At 56.6% G+C, this 17,880-nt stretch overlaps 1 protein-coding gene across 2 annotated transcripts in view; it reads left to right on the top strand.

Moving 5' to 3' along the window:
* COL2A1 (collagen type II alpha 1 chain) overlaps positions 1 to 10,427 on the top strand; it is a gene marked incomplete at both ends in the record, with an annotated part of 30,130 nt that extends 19,703 nt beyond the window's left edge. For both annotated transcript variants that reach the window (XM_082849747.1, XM_082849748.1), the window contains 25 exons: positions 277 to 330; positions 516 to 569; positions 794 to 838; positions 998 to 1,096; positions 1,298 to 1,405; positions 1,739 to 1,792; positions 2,095 to 2,148; positions 2,573 to 2,626; positions 2,973 to 3,026; positions 3,313 to 3,420; positions 4,042 to 4,095; positions 4,528 to 4,581; positions 5,231 to 5,392; positions 5,635 to 5,742; positions 5,949 to 6,056; positions 6,343 to 6,396; positions 6,541 to 6,648; positions 6,796 to 6,849; positions 6,989 to 7,096; positions 7,374 to 7,427; positions 7,882 to 7,989; positions 8,364 to 8,652; positions 9,086 to 9,273; positions 9,595 to 9,837; positions 10,281 to 10,427. In XM_082849747.1, the coding sequence (XP_082705873.1) occupies positions 277 to 330; positions 516 to 569; positions 794 to 838; positions 998 to 1,096; positions 1,298 to 1,405; positions 1,739 to 1,792; positions 2,095 to 2,148; positions 2,573 to 2,626; positions 2,973 to 3,026; positions 3,313 to 3,420; positions 4,042 to 4,095; positions 4,528 to 4,581; positions 5,231 to 5,392; positions 5,635 to 5,742; positions 5,949 to 6,056; positions 6,343 to 6,396; positions 6,541 to 6,648; positions 6,796 to 6,849; positions 6,989 to 7,096; positions 7,374 to 7,427; positions 7,882 to 7,989; positions 8,364 to 8,652; positions 9,086 to 9,273; positions 9,595 to 9,837; positions 10,281 to 10,427 (2,523 nt within the window). The remainder of the gene's footprint in view (positions 1 to 276; positions 331 to 515; positions 570 to 793; positions 839 to 997; positions 1,097 to 1,297; positions 1,406 to 1,738; positions 1,793 to 2,094; positions 2,149 to 2,572; positions 2,627 to 2,972; positions 3,027 to 3,312; positions 3,421 to 4,041; positions 4,096 to 4,527; positions 4,582 to 5,230; positions 5,393 to 5,634; positions 5,743 to 5,948; positions 6,057 to 6,342; positions 6,397 to 6,540; positions 6,649 to 6,795; positions 6,850 to 6,988; positions 7,097 to 7,373; positions 7,428 to 7,881; positions 7,990 to 8,363; positions 8,653 to 9,085; positions 9,274 to 9,594; positions 9,838 to 10,280) is intronic.
* Positions 10,428 to 17,880: the final 7,453 nt, after the last annotated feature.

The raw sequence follows: 17,880 nt of genomic DNA, 5'->3' as shown, positions 1-17,880 counted from the left end.
GTAAGGGAGCTGACAGGTGCGGATCTGGGCTGATCCGGGACACCTGACCCAGCCTGAGCTGAGGCAGGGCGTCCCAGGAGGCAGCCTGGACCCCATTGGGGTTGTCAGGGGCGCGGGTCACTGGTGGGAGGACAGCGAGGCATGCACACCTTGCTTGGGCAGTGAGGCAAGGTGTCGCCTGCCCTCCTGCGGGCTGGCCCCAGGCCCCTGTAGGCCTAGATGAGGCTCCCAGATTCTCTGGGGACTGGCTCAGCTCGCCTTTGTCTTCCTCTGCAGGGACCTGCCGGTGAACGAGGCGAGCAGGGTGCTCCTGGGCCATCTGGGTTCCAGGTAGGCAGCTGGATCCCGTCCACACGCAGGGCTCTGGGGCAGCAGCAGTGCCCCCTTGAGGGGGACCCAGGGATGAGTCTTCCCTGAACCCCCTCCCCTACACCTGCTCTCGCACTGTGCTGGCCTCCCTGCAGGGCGTGGCAGCAAACGCACTCCTTTCCTAACCAAGTCACTTTGGCTTCTAGGGACTTCCTGGCCCGCCTGGTCCCCCAGGTGAAGGTGGAAAACCAGGTGACCAGGTGAGTTTGGGGCTCTTTGAACCTGTAGCCTGTTTAGGTGGGAAGATCTATTCTCATGCCCAGGAGGCAAGGGCAGGAGTGGGCACAAGGAGCCCCAGGAGGCCAGGGAATGTCCAGGACCTGCTGCCCAGGTCTGAGCTCAGCCGCCAGCGGGAGGGCAGCTCCGCCGAGGATCTGGGACAGAAAAGCCTCTGCTCTCTCACACATCCTTCTTCGTTCTTCAGGGCGTTCCCGGTGAAGCTGGAGCTCCCGGCCTCGTGGGTCCCAGGGTGAGTGTCCCGTCCACTGTTTCCGCGCGGCCTCCTTGGGCCTGCTCCCTCCCGTGTGGTTCTGCCGTGCATCCCAGCACAGCCGTCCTGGGTCTCCTCTCTCTCTGGGCCTCCGCCCCATCTCTTTTGCCTGACTCCTCCTTGGTGTCTCTGTCACAGGGTGAACGAGGTTTCCCAGGGGAACGTGGCTCTCCAGGGTCCCAGGGCCTCCAGGGGCCCCGCGGCCTCCCTGGCACTCCTGGCACTGATGGTCCCAAAGTGAGTGAGGCGGGTCCTGCTGGCGGGGGTCCTCTGGGCTGGAAGGGGAGGGGGCTCAGGGGGGATGAAGATGGAAGGAGGGAGGGATGGAGGATGAGACAGAAAGGGGTCTGGTCAGAGGAGGAAGGGAAGGAAAGGGGGCTTGGGGCCTGGGGGGCCCAGGGGAAGTGCTGCCTTCCACAGACTCCTCTCCCACCGCAGGGTGCAGCTGGCCCAGGTGGCCCCCCTGGGGCTCAGGGCCCTCCAGGTCTGCAGGGGATGCCCGGTGAGAGAGGAGCAGCTGGCATCGCTGGGCCCAAGGGAGACAGGGTGAGTACCAGGCTGAGCGCGCTTCCGCCACAGCTGGGCTTCCCCGCACTCCCTCCCGCTCCCCACGGCACCAGGCGGTGAGGGTCCCCGTTACCCTCTTGAGGAACTTGGAGACCCCTCCCAGGCTCTCCGTTTGACCTTGAGTGACATCCTGCCCTGACACTTCCCTCTGTCTCACTTCTGTTACTCCCCGCCACCCACCCTGAGACTGCAGCAAATCCCTCTTGGCCAGGCTCTGAGCTCTGCCTGGAGCCCCATTCGGGGGGGCACTGAGCCGGCAAAGGGGATCTTGGAGTACCTCCCTAAGGTGGCCCGTTTTTCTCTATCCCACAGGGTGATGTTGGTGAGAAAGGCCCCGAGGGAGCCCCCGGGAAGGACGGTGGACGGGTAAGTGGATGCTGGTTGCGGGCTCCCTGGGGTTGGGATGGGGACAGATGCAGGGGACCTCATGCACTCAGGGGACAGAGGGGCAGCGTGTGAGCGTGGTCTCTGCTCCTAGCTCAGTTTTGTGGGCTGGGCAACTACAAGGACTTCCCTGTCAAAAGTGGGGGCCCCAGGGTGAGAGGGAGCTCTGGGGGCCACGCGAGGGTACACCAAGGTCCGTTGGGTGCGGCGTCTCCAGGCTCCCTGTTGGACTCCGCGTCCCTGGCTGCCTCTCCCTGCCCCTCACTCCGCCTTCTCTCCCCCAGGGTCTGACTGGCCCCATTGGCCCCCCTGGCCCGGCTGGTGCCAACGGTGAGAAGGTGAGTCGTGGATCCCTTTCCTCGCTCTGCCTCACCTCCCCCATCGAATCTCCTTCTCATCTCCTGCCAAAGACTGCTCTCTCTTCCCCTCGCTCGATACCTGTCGGCCTCCTGCCTTGCAGCGGCTGCAAGGAGTGGAGGGTGGGGGCTCGTTCTTAGAGGCAAAGTCATGGCTGTGTGCACCACCGAGGGAAGCAGTTGGATGGGGGCATGGGTGTCTTCAGCAAAGGCCCCGAGTAGGTGCAGGTATGGCCAAAGCAACAAGGGGAGAACATGCCACGGGTCGGAGGGGAGACCAGAGCCCCCGTCCCCCCGTCAGGGCTCTCTGGATGCACTTTGCTCTGGAAGGGCCCCCTCTCAAACTACAACCCTCATCCTTGGCTTTTGTCCACCCCCCCCCCCCCCACCTGCTGACCCACTTTAGGGAGAAGTTGGACCTCCTGGTCCTTCAGGAACTGCTGGTGCTCGCGGCGCCCCGGTGAGTATCTGCCCCTGAGCCTGGCCCTGCAGGCCCCCCGGGCACGGCTCCCACCCTGCCCTCTGGGCCTGGGGGTGGGAGGAGAGATGAGAAAGGAAGGGGGAAGGCACGTCCCCCCCCATGATGTGATCAGGGTGGAGGGCCTTCGGGTCCCCAGATCCTCTGACCGTGAGAGGCTTTCTGACCTGGGTCCCTTTATTTAGGACGGAGAGCCTCCCGACCCCCTTCTCTCTGAGGGTTACTGTGCAGTAGGCTAGGCTGGGCCAGAGCGGGCTCTGGGCTCACAGGAGGGAACAGAGCAGGCCGGCAGCTGAGCCTCACCCCTCCCGGCCCTCTTCTCTCACAGGGTGAACGTGGAGAGACTGGACCCCCCGGGCCCGCTGGATTTGCTGGTCCTCCTGTGAGTATCTCTGTCCACCCTCCCTCCCTCCCTCCCATGCCCTCCACTCTGGCCAGCTCGAGTCATTCCCAAAGGATACCTTCCTGCCTGCGGGGGAGGGAAGGACAGGATTTAAAGAAGAGGGAAGTGGCTTCTCTGCGTCCACATCTCCACAGCGATGTGACAGTCCTACCCGAGACTCGGTGTCCAGGCCCAGGGTGGACGCACACACTCACAGTCTCTGGTCCCTTTGGAGGAACCTCGAGTGTTTTGCCTGCACTCACTGGCCTCGTCCTTCCCGGAACAGGGTGCTGACGGCCAGCCCGGTGCCAAAGGCGAGCAAGGAGAGGCTGGCCAGAAAGGTGACGCCGGTGCCCCGGGTCCTCAGGGCCCCTCTGGAGCTCCCGGGCCTCAGGTAGGTAACGCTGAGCTCCCCCCCGAAACCGCTCCCACACGGTAGGCGGTGCTGGGTGCCGGGAGAGGGGCCTGGGCAGGCAGAGGTGGCTAGGAGGCCTGGGGATGCCCGCCTGTGTTTAGGGCCCTCCACCCAGCAGACTCTGGAGCCTGCTGCTGCAGCCGCAGGAGACGGGGACTGCAGGGAGGAGGAATTTGTGCTCAGGGGTAAAGGTTCAAGGAGCTAAGCTGGCCTTCAGAGCCGCGGGTGTGGGTGTGGGTGTGGGTGTGGGTGTGGGTGTGTGGCTGGGGGCCGACACAGGGTACCAGCCGCTGGGTCTCCCTGAGCAACAGAAGGCCTGGGGCAGAGCGGCCAGTCTCCTGGGAGACCTTGGACTGGCTCTGAGGACACCTGATGGGCCTGCCCTCCCCGAGATCTCCTAGAACACGAGTCTCCTGTGGGTCGGGGTGGCAGGCCCACCTGTGACAGCCTCTCCAGGCTGGGATTTTAGTGCTGACAAAGCTGCATCTCTGAGAACCGAGCTCCCAGGAGTCCACGGGGCTCAGAAGGGACCCGCGCCCAGAAGCCCACAGCCCTCCCCCGGGGCGACCGGGCCTCACCGTCTCCCTCCTTCCTCCCCAGGGTCCTACTGGTGTGACTGGTCCTAAAGGAGCCCGAGGCGCTCAAGGCCCCCCGGTGAGTGAGGCCCCCATTCCCACCGTCACTGGGCCGAGTGGAGGGCACTGCAGGGGCAGCGGCTTCTCTCCCACCCACCCCCCGGGCCTCAGGAAGGAGGTCTGGCCCCAGAGACCCCACCCCACCTCCTTCCCTCTCAGCCCGAGCCCCTCCCACACAGAGCCCATCCCACAGCCGGGTGGGAGAGAGGGCGCCCCTACAGCGCTGACTGCCCCACTGCATCCTCCCCCTGCAGGGGCTGGAGGCTGAGAAGCTGCAGCTGCCCGAGGCAGTGGCCAGACCTGGGGGCCCTTTCTCCCTCTCTAGCTCTCCCCTGGCTGCCGTGCGCCCCTTGCTCCTTTCCAAACCAGCCTATGAGACCCCCGCCCCCAAATTTGATTCTTGGGCCTCCTGAGGGTCTGAGGTCCTCAGGGTCCTCCTCTCGTCACATAGGGGGCCACCGGATTCCCCGGAGCTGCAGGCCGCGTCGGACCCCCAGGTTCCAATGTAAGTGCTGCCCCCGGCTGTTTCCTCCCTAACTCCAGGCATGGGAGGCACAGGCAGGGGTCGAAGAGTCTGGCCCAGTCCCCCACACGTCTTTGTGCCCATCCCCACTCCTGGGAACAGTAGTTAACTGGCCACAGGGACCTGCTCTCCTTGTAGACAGCTGGGAGCGGGGCGGGGGGCCCTCTTGCTGGCCACGGGCTTCTGGCTCCGTGGGCAGGACAGGGCTGGTACAGTTGCTTTCGTCTTGAGCACACTGTGCTTTGTAAGGATGTCTGCATCTTGCTCCTGGGGAAAGTCCCCCAGCTCACCAACACTGCCAAGCGCAGAGGGAGCGGGCGCAGAGGCTTAGCGGCCAGGGGTGAGGCTGGAACTGTTCCTTGAGGACCGGTGGTGGGACTGAGGCCACAGGGAAGGAGGCAGGAGGGAGTCCAGGTAGATCAGAAAAAGGAAAGTGTGCAGAGGCTGGAGAAGCCAGGCTGGCTTGAAGCCAGAGCTCACGGGGGAGAGAAGATGGAAGAGGTAGCCCGGGGTGGGGGTCAAGCTGCCCTTACGGTGGAGGAAGCCCCCAGAGGGTCACCGTGGCTTTGGCAGCCTGGAAGGATGGTGAAGGGTGAGATGAGTTCTCACGTCCCGCATTTGCTCCTTCTAGGGCAACCCTGGACCTCCCGGCCCCCCTGGTCCTTCTGGAAAAGATGGTCCCAAAGGTGCTCGAGGAGACAGCGGCCCCCCTGGCCGAGCTGGTGACCCTGGCCTCCAAGGTCCTTCCGGACCCCCTGGCGAGAAGGGAGAGCCTGGAGATGACGGTCCTTCTGTAAGTCCCACCCCAGGCTGGGGAGCCCAGGGCCAAGGTCCCTGGAGCAGAAGTGTGAAGGGCACGTGGGCTCACAGAGCCCAGAGTGGGGGGAGCACGACTGTGGGGCTGCCGGGGAGGGGCGGGCGCTGCAGAGAGAAGTGTCCTGACCCCTGCAGTGGGCAGCTGGCCACCTCACGGAGGGGCGGGGGGCGGCTCCGTGTCACTTCTCAAGTTCTCACCTCCCTCCTCTCCTCCCTCAGGGTCCCGACGGTCCTCCAGGTCCCCAGGGTCTGGCCGGTCAGAGGGGCATCGTCGGTCTGCCGGGGCAGCGTGGTGAGCGAGGATTCCCCGGCCTGCCCGGCCCATCGGTGAGTGGGGACGCCCCTTCCTCCGGGCGAGCTGGGCCCCGCCTGGCTCAGGTGGACGCTCTTCACCTGCTGCTCTCGGTGGCCTGGCCACCCCGAGGCTGCCACCGCTCCGTACCGTCTGAACTGACCCCCGGTCAGTGCTCTCCCCAGAAGGGCTCGGAGGGGCCTCGGAGCGCGCACTCATCCTCCTTGTCGCTGTCCCCCAGGGTGAGCCTGGCAAGCAGGGAGCTCCTGGAGCATCTGGAGACCGAGGTCCCCCTGGCCCCGTGGGTCCTCCTGGCCTGACTGGTCCTGCGGGTGAACCTGGACGCGAGGTGTGCAGTGGGATCCACTGTGGGGTATCCCGTTCTAGGGAGAGGGGAGCCCTGGAGAAGGGGGTGACAGATGGGCCGAGCCCAAGCGCCCAGATGTGATGGGAGGGTGGTGATGGGAGAGAGAGGGCACGGAGACTAAGAGCTGGGCCCACGGCGGGGAGGCAGGAGGAAGCTGGCTGAGGAAGCTTTGGCTGGAGGGAGGGCACAAACCTGGGCTCCTGAGGGAGGACGGGAAGCAGAGGCGGGGACGGTGGGCAGCTCTGATGGCGTGTTTCCCTTTGCGCAGGGAAGCCCTGGTGCTGACGGCCCCCCTGGCAGAGACGGTGCAGCTGGAGTCAAGGTGGGTATCGGGGTCTCCCTCAAGGTGAGTACGGTGGGGCGGGGAGGACATTCCATTGGCCTGGCAGGGCTGGGGTCAGAATCACGTCTCTCCTTGCCTCTTCTGGAACGTTCCTCTCTGAGCCGGAGACCTCTCTCCTGACAGGGTGATCGTGGTGAGACCGGTCCCTTGGGTGCCCCCGGAGCCCCAGGGCCCCCTGGCTCTCCTGGCCCCGCCGGCCCAGTCGGCAAGCAGGGAGACCGAGGAGAAGCTGTGAGTATCTTCGAGTCAGTAGAAGCCACGGTGGAGGAGGGCGGCTGCGTGGGCAGGGAGCGCTCCACCACCGCCCTCCCCCACCCCAGGCCCTGGGCGCGCCCCTGTCCTGACTGTGCTCTGACGCTGCCCCCACTCTCCCCACAGGGTGCACAAGGCCCCATGGGACCCTCAGGACCAGCTGGAGCCCGGGGAATGCCAGTGAGTATCTGAGCGTCCTGTGCTGGGTCCCCGACAGGCAGGTTCGGGGGCAGCAGGGACCTGGGGCCCCTTGGCTGGGTGAGGCTGGCAGAGGCTGGCCTGAGCTGACCAAACCTGTGTCTTTGTGTCTTGTTCCCAGGGCCCTCAAGGCCCCCGAGGTGACAAAGGAGAAACGGGAGAGGCTGGCGAGAGGGGACTGAAAGGACACCGTGGCTTCACTGGTCTGCAGGGTCTGCCCGGCCCCCCTGTGAGTGCCGCAGGCTGTGCTCGGTTCCCCAAGGCGTCCCCCTTCACGGAGCCCCCTGGAGTTTCCCACGCTGCTAAGGCGACTGGGGATCATCCTGAGAAATGTGCAGGGCCTCCTCAGGGCTGGAGGGAGAAGCACATGGAAGGGGCGCAGGGGCGGGACGTGTATGCGCTCCCCCAACTCCCAGTATATATACGTATTCAAGAAGGCCTCCTGACGTGGAAGATGGGGCCCTGTCCGTGCTGACCTCTGACCTTTGCCTCTTCCTGCTGCACAGGGTCCCGCTGGAGACCAAGGGACTTCTGGTCCCGCCGGCCCTTCTGGCCCCAGAGTAAGTGAGACGGAGTGAACCCTTCCTCCGGGGTGGGACCAGGGTGCTGGTCAGGTGTCTGGTGAGGAGGGAGATGTGGCTGCTTCTGGGGAAGCCTCGGGCTCAGGCGCCTCACTCAGCAGCAGAGGTGGGACTGGCTTGGTGACACTGTGGCCAGAGAAATACCTGAGGTCATAGGACGACCACGAGCGCAGCTCTCGGCTGTCAGACAGACTCCCTGGGAATAGGATTTTACAAAGAGGATTGCAGGGAGTGAGAGAGCCGTGAAGCCGTCCTGCCGGTTCTTGGCCACACGGAGAGCAGCGTGGGTTCCATGACTGAGAAATGGGAAGACTTGGGAAGAGAGCAGCTAGAAGTGCCGCCAGGACGGCCGCCTCACCAGCCCCGGCTCCCCCCGGACCTTCCCTTTGTCGATGGCTCTCTTCTCACTGTCTTTCTCCCTCCCGGCCTGCAGGGTCCTCCTGGCCCCGTCGGTCCCTCTGGCAAAGATGGCGCTAATGGAATCCCCGGCCCCATTGGACCTCCTGGACCCCGTGGCCGTTCAGGCGAAACTGGCCCTGCTGTGAGTGCCCTTCCTGCCATCTGGGGTGTTCCCGGCACCGGGAGGCTTGAGCTCTCGGATGCGAAGGGCTTCTTTCGGGGCATCAGCCCGCAGCTAATGTGACAGCATCCTTTATCCTGGGAGCTCCCTGGAAGTTCAGAGTCCATGAGACATAGAAGAGAGGGGCCAATGAAATACAGGGAGCATTCTATGGTTTTCTTGGTCTTGGCCTGCTGCGCGCGCGCGCACACACACACACACACACGCACACACGCACACACCCAACCTCATGGGACTGGGAAGAAGACATCCTAGTACATTCTAGCAGGCGAGGATGGACACAGGAGGGGCGTCTCCCTGTAATTCCTGGCTGATTTCTCTGTTTCCTGCTGCAGGGTCCTCCTGGAAATCCTGGACCCCCTGGCCCTCCAGGTCCCCCTGGCCCTGGCATTGACATGTCCGCCTTTGCTGGCCTAGGCCAGAGAGAGAAGGGCCCCGACCCCCTGCAGTACATGCGGGCCGATGAGGCAGCCGGCAACCTGAGACAGCACGACGCCGAGGTGGATGCCACACTCAAGTCCCTCAACAACCAGATCGAGAGCATCCGCAGCCCCGAGGGCTCCCGCAAGAACCCCGCCCGCACCTGCCGGGACCTGAAACTCTGCCACCCCGAGTGGAAGAGCGGTGAGCCCGGAGGGCAGGATCCCCGCCCCCGCTGGGCACGGCCCCCTTCAGAAGGAGGGGCAGAGCCGGGCCTGGAAGGTTCTGGCACTGGTGGTGGCTCCCCCATTTCACAGCAGAGAAACTGCAGCCCTGGTCCCGTCCGGCCATGGCCACATGGTGGAAGTGACTTCAGGGTAGAGTTCCATCCACCGGGCAGGCCCTGCCCCTGTCCCTTTGCCTGCCCCCCTGTTTAGCCCTGGACCTTCCCATCCGGGTCTCCTCGCCCGGATCCCTCCCTCTCCCCTCCCTTTGGCCGCACGTGGCCCTCACACCCTGCTCCTCTGCCCCTGGTGTCCCCGTAGGCCTTTCTGTCACCCCAGGCAGGCCTGGCCCTCTCGGGAGCGTGTGTCTGTGCCTGTCTGAGCCCCGATGGGGTGTTGCCTCTCCGCTGCAGGAGATTACTGGATCGACCCGAACCAGGGCTGCACCCTGGACGCCATGAAGGTTTTCTGCAACATGGACACTGGCGAGACCTGCGTCTACCCCAGCCCGGCCAGCGTTCCCAAGAAGAACTGGTGGAACAGCAAGAGCAAGGACAAGAAACACATCTGGTTTGGAGAAACCATCAACGGTGGCTTCCACGTGAGTCCCCGCGTGCTCTAGGCCAGGGACGGCGCCTCAGAATCCCCCTCTGCTTCCCCCCCCCCCGGCAGTCTTCAGCGCCTTGCTCACATTCTCACTGGATGGGGGCGGGGGGAGAGTTCAGGGGAAGAAGGAAAGAGGAGGAGGGGGATGTTTTCCCACTTCGAGGTGGAGGAAGAGTCCTCGGAGGCCTGCTCCACTCCCCGGAAGCAAACGTGTCTTCCCAGTGACCCCTCCCCAGCCCCCTTCAGCTCCTGCGAACCCCGCTCGGAGGGCCCTGTCCCGCCCGGGCCTCACGCCACTGCTCTCTGCCCCTCCCAGTTCAGCTATGGAGATGACAACCTGGCTGCCAACACCGCCAACGTCCAGATGACCTTCCTGCGCCTGCTGTCCACCGAGGGCTCCCAGAACATCACCTACCACTGCAAGAACAGCATTGCCTACCTGGACGAAGCCGCTGGCAACCTCAAGAAGGCCCTGCTCATCCAGGGCTCCAACGACGTGGAGATCCGGGCCGAGGGCAACAGCAGATTCACGTATACGGTTCTGAAGGATGGCTGCACGGTGAGTCAGGCCGGCTGGGCCGCCAGAGAGATGAGCCGCCCGGGGCCCCGGGCGACGGCAGGCAGAGGGCTGGTCCACAGCAGGCATCGTGGCCCTAAAGGGGCACGAGCGCCGACGGGCTACGTGGGGACGACACGCAGAGCGACAGGGGAGGGAGAGGGGTGTGTCGTTCTGTCCCCTCCCCTCCCTTGGCTCAGCGTGTCCGGTGACTTGGAGGAACACTCATGCGACGTGTGTGGGCCTCTGCCCTTGCAGGCTGGGTCACTGTGGACAGTGGGGAGGAGAAGGGCAGGGGGAGGAGGCCCTGCTGCTGAGGACTGGAGTCGAGGCGGAGGCCAGTCCAAGAGAGGTCTAGGCTCCCCGCGTGTGTTCAGTTTTGGGGTCCAGGGCAGCTGGCACCGGATCGTAAGGCATCCGCCGACTCTCCTCTCTTTCTCCCCTAGAAACACACCGGTAAGTGGGGCAAGACTATGATTGAGTACCGGTCGCAGAAGACCTCACGTCTCCCCATCATTGACATTGCACCCATGGACATAGGAGGGCCCGAGCAGGAATTTGGTGTGGACATAGGGCCTGTCTGCTTCTTGTAAAAACCCGAACCCAGAAACAACACAATCCATTGCAAACCCAAAGGACCCAAGTACTTTCCAATCCCAGTCACTCTAGGACTCTGCACTGAATGGCTGACCTGACCTGACGTCCATTCATCCCACCCTCTCACAGTTTGGACTTTTCTCCCTTCTCTAAGAGACCTGAACTGGGCAGACTGCAAAATAAAATCTCGGTGTTCTATTTATTTATTGTCTTCCTGTAAGACCTTTGGGTCAAGGCAGAGGCAGGAAACTAACTGGTGTGAGTCAAACGCCCCCTGAGTGACTGCCCCCCAGCCCAGGCAAGAGAACCCCCCCTTCGGGTGCCGGGCGCAGGAACTGTGTGTGTCCCACACAATGGTGCTATTCTGTGTCAAACACCTCTGTATTTTTTAAAATGTCAATTGATATTAAAAACAAAAAAATTATTGGAAAGTACATATTGGCTTGTGCTTTGTGCTTTATTTTTCATTAGTCCTGGAGTCTGTGGGCAGGACAGAATCCTCTTTCGTAAACTTTGGCACCAAGTGGAACCCAGGGGTGAACTAGGAACAGAGACCGAGGTTTGGGAAGGGAGGCACACGAGAGGGAGTGGGAGCATAAGCCCAGACACACCTCCAGGCGGATTAGTGCAAGAGAAAAGATGCTCGCTGAACTCCGACGGGGAGGTGGGGCCTGCGTCGTGCCACTCGGGAGAGACCAGAGACGCCCCGAGGCGGGGGGGGGGTGCACGGTGCCGGGGGGAGGGCAGGGGAGGGAATCCACAGAGGCCCAGTGCACCAGTCAATCTATTTATCTGTATCTTTCCCTCAGACTTCAGTTCAAGCAGAAGTGTTAGTGCTGAACACTCGCCCCACCCCTTATTCCTTTTTCCCGGCCCCCGTTCCTCACTTGCTGGGCTGGCACCTAAAGCTTCCATGGGTGTCTTCTCAACACACGGAGGGACAGCCGGTCCCTTCTTGCCTTCCAAAGACTTGTGTTATGTGGGGCAAAAATGAGGAAGTGGTCACCTTTTCCACTAGAGGGGGCTAGTTCCCGACAAACTAAAAGTGAATCGCAAACATAAGAACACACAATTAGAAGAGCTATCTCATAATTTAAAATAAACAACCCTTCCATATACCAAGAGAGCTAGTGGGGGCAAGGGGGAGAGGTCTGCGGACGCTTATGGAAGCCTCTCAGACCACATACGGAGCTGAATAGTGGAGTCTGGTTCCAACCTGTCAGCCACGCTCAGCGCCTATCCTGCTCCCTAGCTCACTTCACTGCCCACAGTGGTGTCAGAGCGACTTATTCCAAAGCAGCTCAACAGATCGTGAGCATCAGCTCAGTCCCTGGTAAGAGGAGTCCCATCTGCATCAGGATATAAAGCTGATCCCTCGTAGCCCACCCATTTCCCGGGTACCCAGTCAAACCTAGAAATAATAGCAACTGCTGCATTGGTAACTGATGAATGAAGCAGAAGGGAAGAGAAGCAGCGGGACAGAAAGCCCTGCATCTGTGGTCAGATCAAAACGCACCACCCTGGGTGGCAGTACTGCACTACAGTATCACTGCCCCCTTGTCCCGACCTGGGCCAGAGGCTCACCACTAATTCCCATGATCCCTGATGCCCCAGGAAAGGCAGAAGGTCTCTCGAGGCACAATAACCTCTCAGATAACATTCTGACCCCGGCGGGACTGAGGGGACAGACCTGGCTTACTAGCTGTAGGCCTCAGTCAGGCTACTGTTCCTTTCTTGAGCTTCCTCGTCTCTACGAAAGTGTCCTGCCTCCAAGGGCTTTTGCTTTTTGCACTGAGTGGAACCCAGGAGTCTGACTCCAGTGAAGACTTGCTCAGGACCCTGGATTCTGGGTAAATCACAGACCAACTTCCGAAATAGTTTCCCCTTCTAAACAAGAGAAGAAACACAGAATGCACAGAATGAATCTCGAGGTGATGAAGAAGCTTACTTATAAAGGCAAAGAATAAGGATTATTTTGCCCAGAGAAATACTTAGGACCCCTTAGATTCATGTAGAGCTTTTACAAACAGGCTGATTCTTTTTTTTTTTTTAAATGTGGACCATTTTTAAAGTCTTTATTGAATTTGTTACAAAATTGCTTCTGTTTCGTTTTGGTTTTTTGGCCCTGAGGCATGTGGGATCTTAGCTCCCTGACCAGGGATCGAACCCGTACCCCTTGCACTGGAAGGCGAAGTCTCAACCACTGGACCACCAGGGAAGTCCCCAGGCTGATTCTTTTAATAGTTTCACATCTGGGGCTAGAATCCCTAGAAAGGACAGGTGACCCAGCGGTCTCAGGGATCCTGCTTTGGGGTAACTAGTGTTGCAGAACAGACGGTGGAAGTAAATTGTGGCCTATATGGGACCCAGTGAGTATCAGAGGCTTATCATGGCATATGAAACATCTACCTATGACTCTGGACAAAAACGCATAGAAAATGCAATCCTTAGCATATAGCAGGTGCTCAATAAATACTTTTTTGGAACGAGTAAATGAATAAATGGAGATTTCAACCAGGGGACATGGTGTAAGTACTTTGAGAGTTAAGAAAGAGGTCACGGCAGAGGCCAACCCAGAAGCTACAGAGAAAGATCTCTGGTGAAGCTTCATCTCCAAGAAACACATTCCTGCACTCCAGTCAAGATGGTGGAGTAGAAGGATGTGGAACCTCCTCCCACAAATACATCAAAAAATACAAAGGGAAAAATTCTCACAGAATACCTACCCATCACTGGCAGGAGACCTCAAACACCTGAAAGGACAAGAAGGATCTCCACGTAACCGGGCAGGATGAAAGAAAAAAAAAAAAAAAAAAAAGAAGAGCAAGTGGGACGGGACCTGCTCCCCTGGGAAGGAACTGAAGGAGTGGCGAGGTTCCTGCACCCTGGGAAGCCGCCTCACTGGTGGGGAGATCAGCCAGGACAGAAAGGGAGCTCCAGAGGCTCGGAGGAGAGCACACCTGGTTTGTGGCGGGCAGAACAGAGAGAGACGTACACAGGCGGTCTATGCGCAGCTGCTGGTATGGGTGGGGGCTGGGTGCTGGAACGCAGGGTTTAGAGAACAGACCTGGGGAGAGGACTGCTGTTGGCTGCACGGAGACAGCCGGAAGGGGCTGGAGTGCGGTACAGCCGCAACTGGGGGTGTTTGCAGAAGCCCGAGCCCGCCATAGAAGTGAAGCACCATTAAGGGGTGTACAAAGGGAGGGGTGGAGCCGCCGTAGCAGCCTCTACAGGCTCTGGGAGCACGCACCCAAGCCACCACCTCAGTGGGCCGCTGCCTGGGTGGGCTCCCACGCCCCAGCCACCAGCGGGTTGCCCACGTGCAGAGGAGGGGCTGAGATCACAGCCGAGCCCAGGGGCCACGCAACTTAGGAAGCAGGGCTGAAATCTCTCCCTGCACGGCTGCCTCGCTCAACATCTAGTGCAGGCTCTGATCACCACAACGCCAGTCACACCTCCTATCAAGGGGATAACGGCCAGCATACACTAAGGACAGATGTGACAGGCATCCATGCTAAAAACAGCCCTCGCACCAAAAATATTAAACCCAAGCAGGCTACACAGGGATGCTCCCCCATATAAATAGCCCTCCAAGGCCACAGTAGATAATTGTTTCTCCTAAACCCATAAAGCAACAGAAATATAAGTAAAATGAAGAAGCAGAGGAACCGCTCCCAGTTAAAAAATCAGAGGAGAATTCCCCTGAAAGAACAAGTGAAACAGATCTCATCAGTCTAACAGACACAGAGTTCAAAAAGGAGATAATGAAAATACTGACGGAATTAAGAAGGGCTATTGACAGAAATGCAGATTACTGTAAAAAGGAACTAGAAACTATAAAAAAGGAACCAAGAAAAATTAGAGAACTCATTCGCCAAGAGGAAAGCTGAGCTAAAGGCAATGAATAGCAGAATGAATAAGGCAGAGGAGCAAATAAGTGACCTGGAAGACAGAATAATGGAAAGCACCCAATCAGAGCGGCAGACAGAAAGCCAAATTTTAAAAAATGAAAGCAATATAAGAGACTTATGGGATAATATAAAGCATGCCAATCTATGCATAATAGGGATCCCAGAAGGAGAAGAAAGAGAAAAGGGAATTGAAAACGTATTTGAAGAAACTGTGGCTGAAAACTTCCCAAACCTAGAGAAGGAAACAGATATCCAGTTACGGGAAGCACAGAGGATCCCAAACAAGATGAACCCAAACAGACCTACACCAAGACATACTATAATTAAAATGGCAAAAGTTAAAGAGAGGATTCTAAAGGCAGCAAGAGAAAAACAAAGAGTTAACTACAAGGTAACCCCCCTAAGCCTATCGGCTGATTTCTCCACTGAAACGTTGCAGGCCAGAAAGGAGTGGCAAGATATATTCAAAGTCCTGAAAGGGAAAAGTCTGCAACCTAGGATACTCTACCCAGCAAGATTATCATTTAGAATAGAAGAAGAGATAAAGAACTTCTCACACAGGCAAAAACTAAAAGAATACAGCAATACTAAACCTATCCTAAAGGAAATATTGAAAGGCCTTCTCTAAATAGAAAAGAAGAATCTACAGGGAAGAGAAAATCACAATTGGAAAGTAAATCACGTAAATAAGCCAGTACACAGATTTAAAGAAAGACAAAACAAAAAATTTCTGTGAAAGTGATGGTAACGACAATGAACAGCAAAAGGATGAACGTGAAGATGTAAAAGAGGACATCAAAATCGTAAAATGTGGGGGAGGACAGTAAGAAAATGTAGATTTTTTTCCCTAGAGTGTGTTTAAGCCTGTATGACTACCAGTCTAAAGCAAGTAGATATAGGAAGGGGTTAACATACTTCCAAAACAGGGTATCCAAAAATCAAAAACATACAATAGATTCACAAAAACCAAAAAGAAGAGAACACAAGCATACTACAAAAAAAAAAAAAAATCATCAAACCACAAAAGGAAAAACAAAAAAAGAAAGGGACAAAGAAGAAATATAAAGTCAATGGGAAAACAAGGTTTAAAATGGCAATAAATAACATATCTATCAGTAATTACCTTAAATGTCAATGGACTAAATGCTCCAATCAAAAGACACAGAGTGGCAGACTGGATAAAAAGGACAAGAGCCTACAATACGCTGCCTACAAGAGACCCACTTTAGGGCAAAGGACACACATAGATTGAAAGTGAGGGGATGGGGCTTCCCTGGTTGCACAGTGGTTAAGAATCCACCTGCCAATGCAGGGGACACAGGTTCGAGCCCTGGTCCGGGAAGATCCCATATGCCGTGGAGCAACTAAGCCCATGCACCACAACTACTGAGCCTGTGCTCTAGAACCCACGAGCCACAGCTACTAAGCCTGTGTGCCACAACTACTGAAGCCTGTGTGCCTAGAGCCCGTGTTCCACAACAAGAGAAGCCACTGCAATGAGAAGCCCGTGCACCGCAAAGAAGAGTAGGCCCTGCTCGCCACAACCAGAGAAAAGCCTGCGTGCAGCAACGAAGACCCAACACAGCCAGAAATAAAATAAATAAAAATTTTAAAAAACCCACTTTATTTTAAAAAAAAAGAAAGTGAGAGGATGGGAAAAGACATTTCATGCAAACGGAAATGACAAGAAAGCGGGGGTGGCAATACTCACATCAGACAAAATAGACTTTAAAACAAAGGCTATAAAGAAAGATAAAGAAGGATACTATATAATGATAAAAGGATCAACACAAGAAAAGGATATTACACTTGTCCATATATATGCACCCAATATAGGAGCACCCAAATACATAAAACAAATACTAACAGACATAAAGGGAGAAATTGATGGAATACAATAATAGTAGGAGATTTTAACACCCCACTCACATCAATGGACAGATCTTCGAGACAGAAGATCAATAAGGCAACAGAGATCCTAAATGATACAATAGAACTGTTATACTTAATTGATATTTTCAAGATATTACAGCCAAAAAAGCAGAATACACCTTCTTTCTTCTTTTCAAATGCACATGGAACACTCTCTAGGATTGGCCACGTACTAGGGCACAAGTCTCAACAAGCCTCAACAAATTTAAGAGGATAGAAATTATTTCAAGCATCTTTTCTGACAATGATGGCATGAAACTAGAAATCAACCAAAGAAAAAGAAACGAGAAAAAAAAACAATACATGGACTAAACAACATGCTACTAAAAAACCAATAGGTCAATGATGAAATCAAAGAAGAAATTTAAAAGTACCTTGAGGGGGCTTCCCTGGTGGCGCAGTGGTTGAAAGTCCACCTGCCGATGCAGGGGACACGGGTTCGTGCCCCGGTCTGGGAAGATCCCACATGCCGCGGAGCGGCTGCGCCCGTGAGCCATGGCCGCTGAGCCTCCGCGTCCGGAGCCTGTGCCCCGCAAGGGGAGAGGCCACAACAGTGAGAGGCCTGCGTACCACAAAAAAAAAAAAAACAAAAAAAAAAACCTTGAGGTAAATGACAATGAAAGCACAACCATATGAAATCTATGAAATGCAGCAAAAGCAGTTCTTAGAGAGAAGTTCATAGTGATACAGGTCTTCTTTAAGAAATAAGAAAAATCTCAAATAAACAACCGAACACACCACCTAAAAGAATTAGAAAAAGAAGAACAAAAAACCCTAAAATTAGCAGGAGGAAGGAGATAATAAATATCAGAGAGGAAATAAATAAAATAGAGATTTAAAAAAAACAATTAAAAAAAATCAATAAAACCAAGAGCCAGTTCTTTGAAAGTGTAAACAAAATTGACAAACCTGTGGCCAGGCTCACCAAGAAGAAAAGAGAGAAGACCCAAATAAAAAAATAAGAAATGAAAGAGGAGAAATCACAGCTGATACCAGAGAAATGCCACAAACCACGAGAATACTATGCACAATTATATGCCAACAAATTTGATAACCTGGAAGAAATGGACAAGTTTCTACAAACATACAGCCCACCAAAACTGGAGCAAGAAGAAATAGAGGGACTTCCCTCGTGGCTTAGTGGTTAAGAATCCGCCTGCCAAAGCAGGGGACACGGGTTCAATCCCTGGTCTGGGAAGACCCCACATACCGCAGAGCAACTAAGCCCGTGAGCCACAACCATTGAGCCCATGTGCCACAGCTACTGAAGCCCGCATGCCTAGAGCCTGTGCTTTGCAACAAGAGAATCCACCACAATGAGAAGCCCGTGCACCACAATGAAGAGTAGCCCCTGCTCACCGAAACTAGAGAAAGCTTGTGCGCAGCAACGAAGACCCAACGCAGTCAAAAATAAATACATTAATAAATTTAAAAAAAGAAGAAACAGATAACTTGAACAGAATGATCACTAGAAGTGAAATAGAATGTGTAATTTTTTTTTTTTTTTTCAGTACGCGGGCCTCTCACTGTTGTGGCCTCTCCCGTTGCAGAGCACCGGCTCCGGATGCGCAGGCTCAGTGGCCATGGCTCACGGGCCCAGCCGCTC

This window comes from Leucopleurus acutus (genome assembly GCF_964270905.1).
Source record: "Leucopleurus acutus genome assembly, chromosome: 11".
In the NCBI taxonomy this organism is placed as follows: domain Eukaryota; kingdom Metazoa; phylum Chordata; class Mammalia; order Artiodactyla; family Delphinidae; genus Leucopleurus; species Leucopleurus acutus.
Note: the sequence above shows the minus strand (reverse complement) of the source record. Positions and strands in the feature narration are given on the sequence as shown.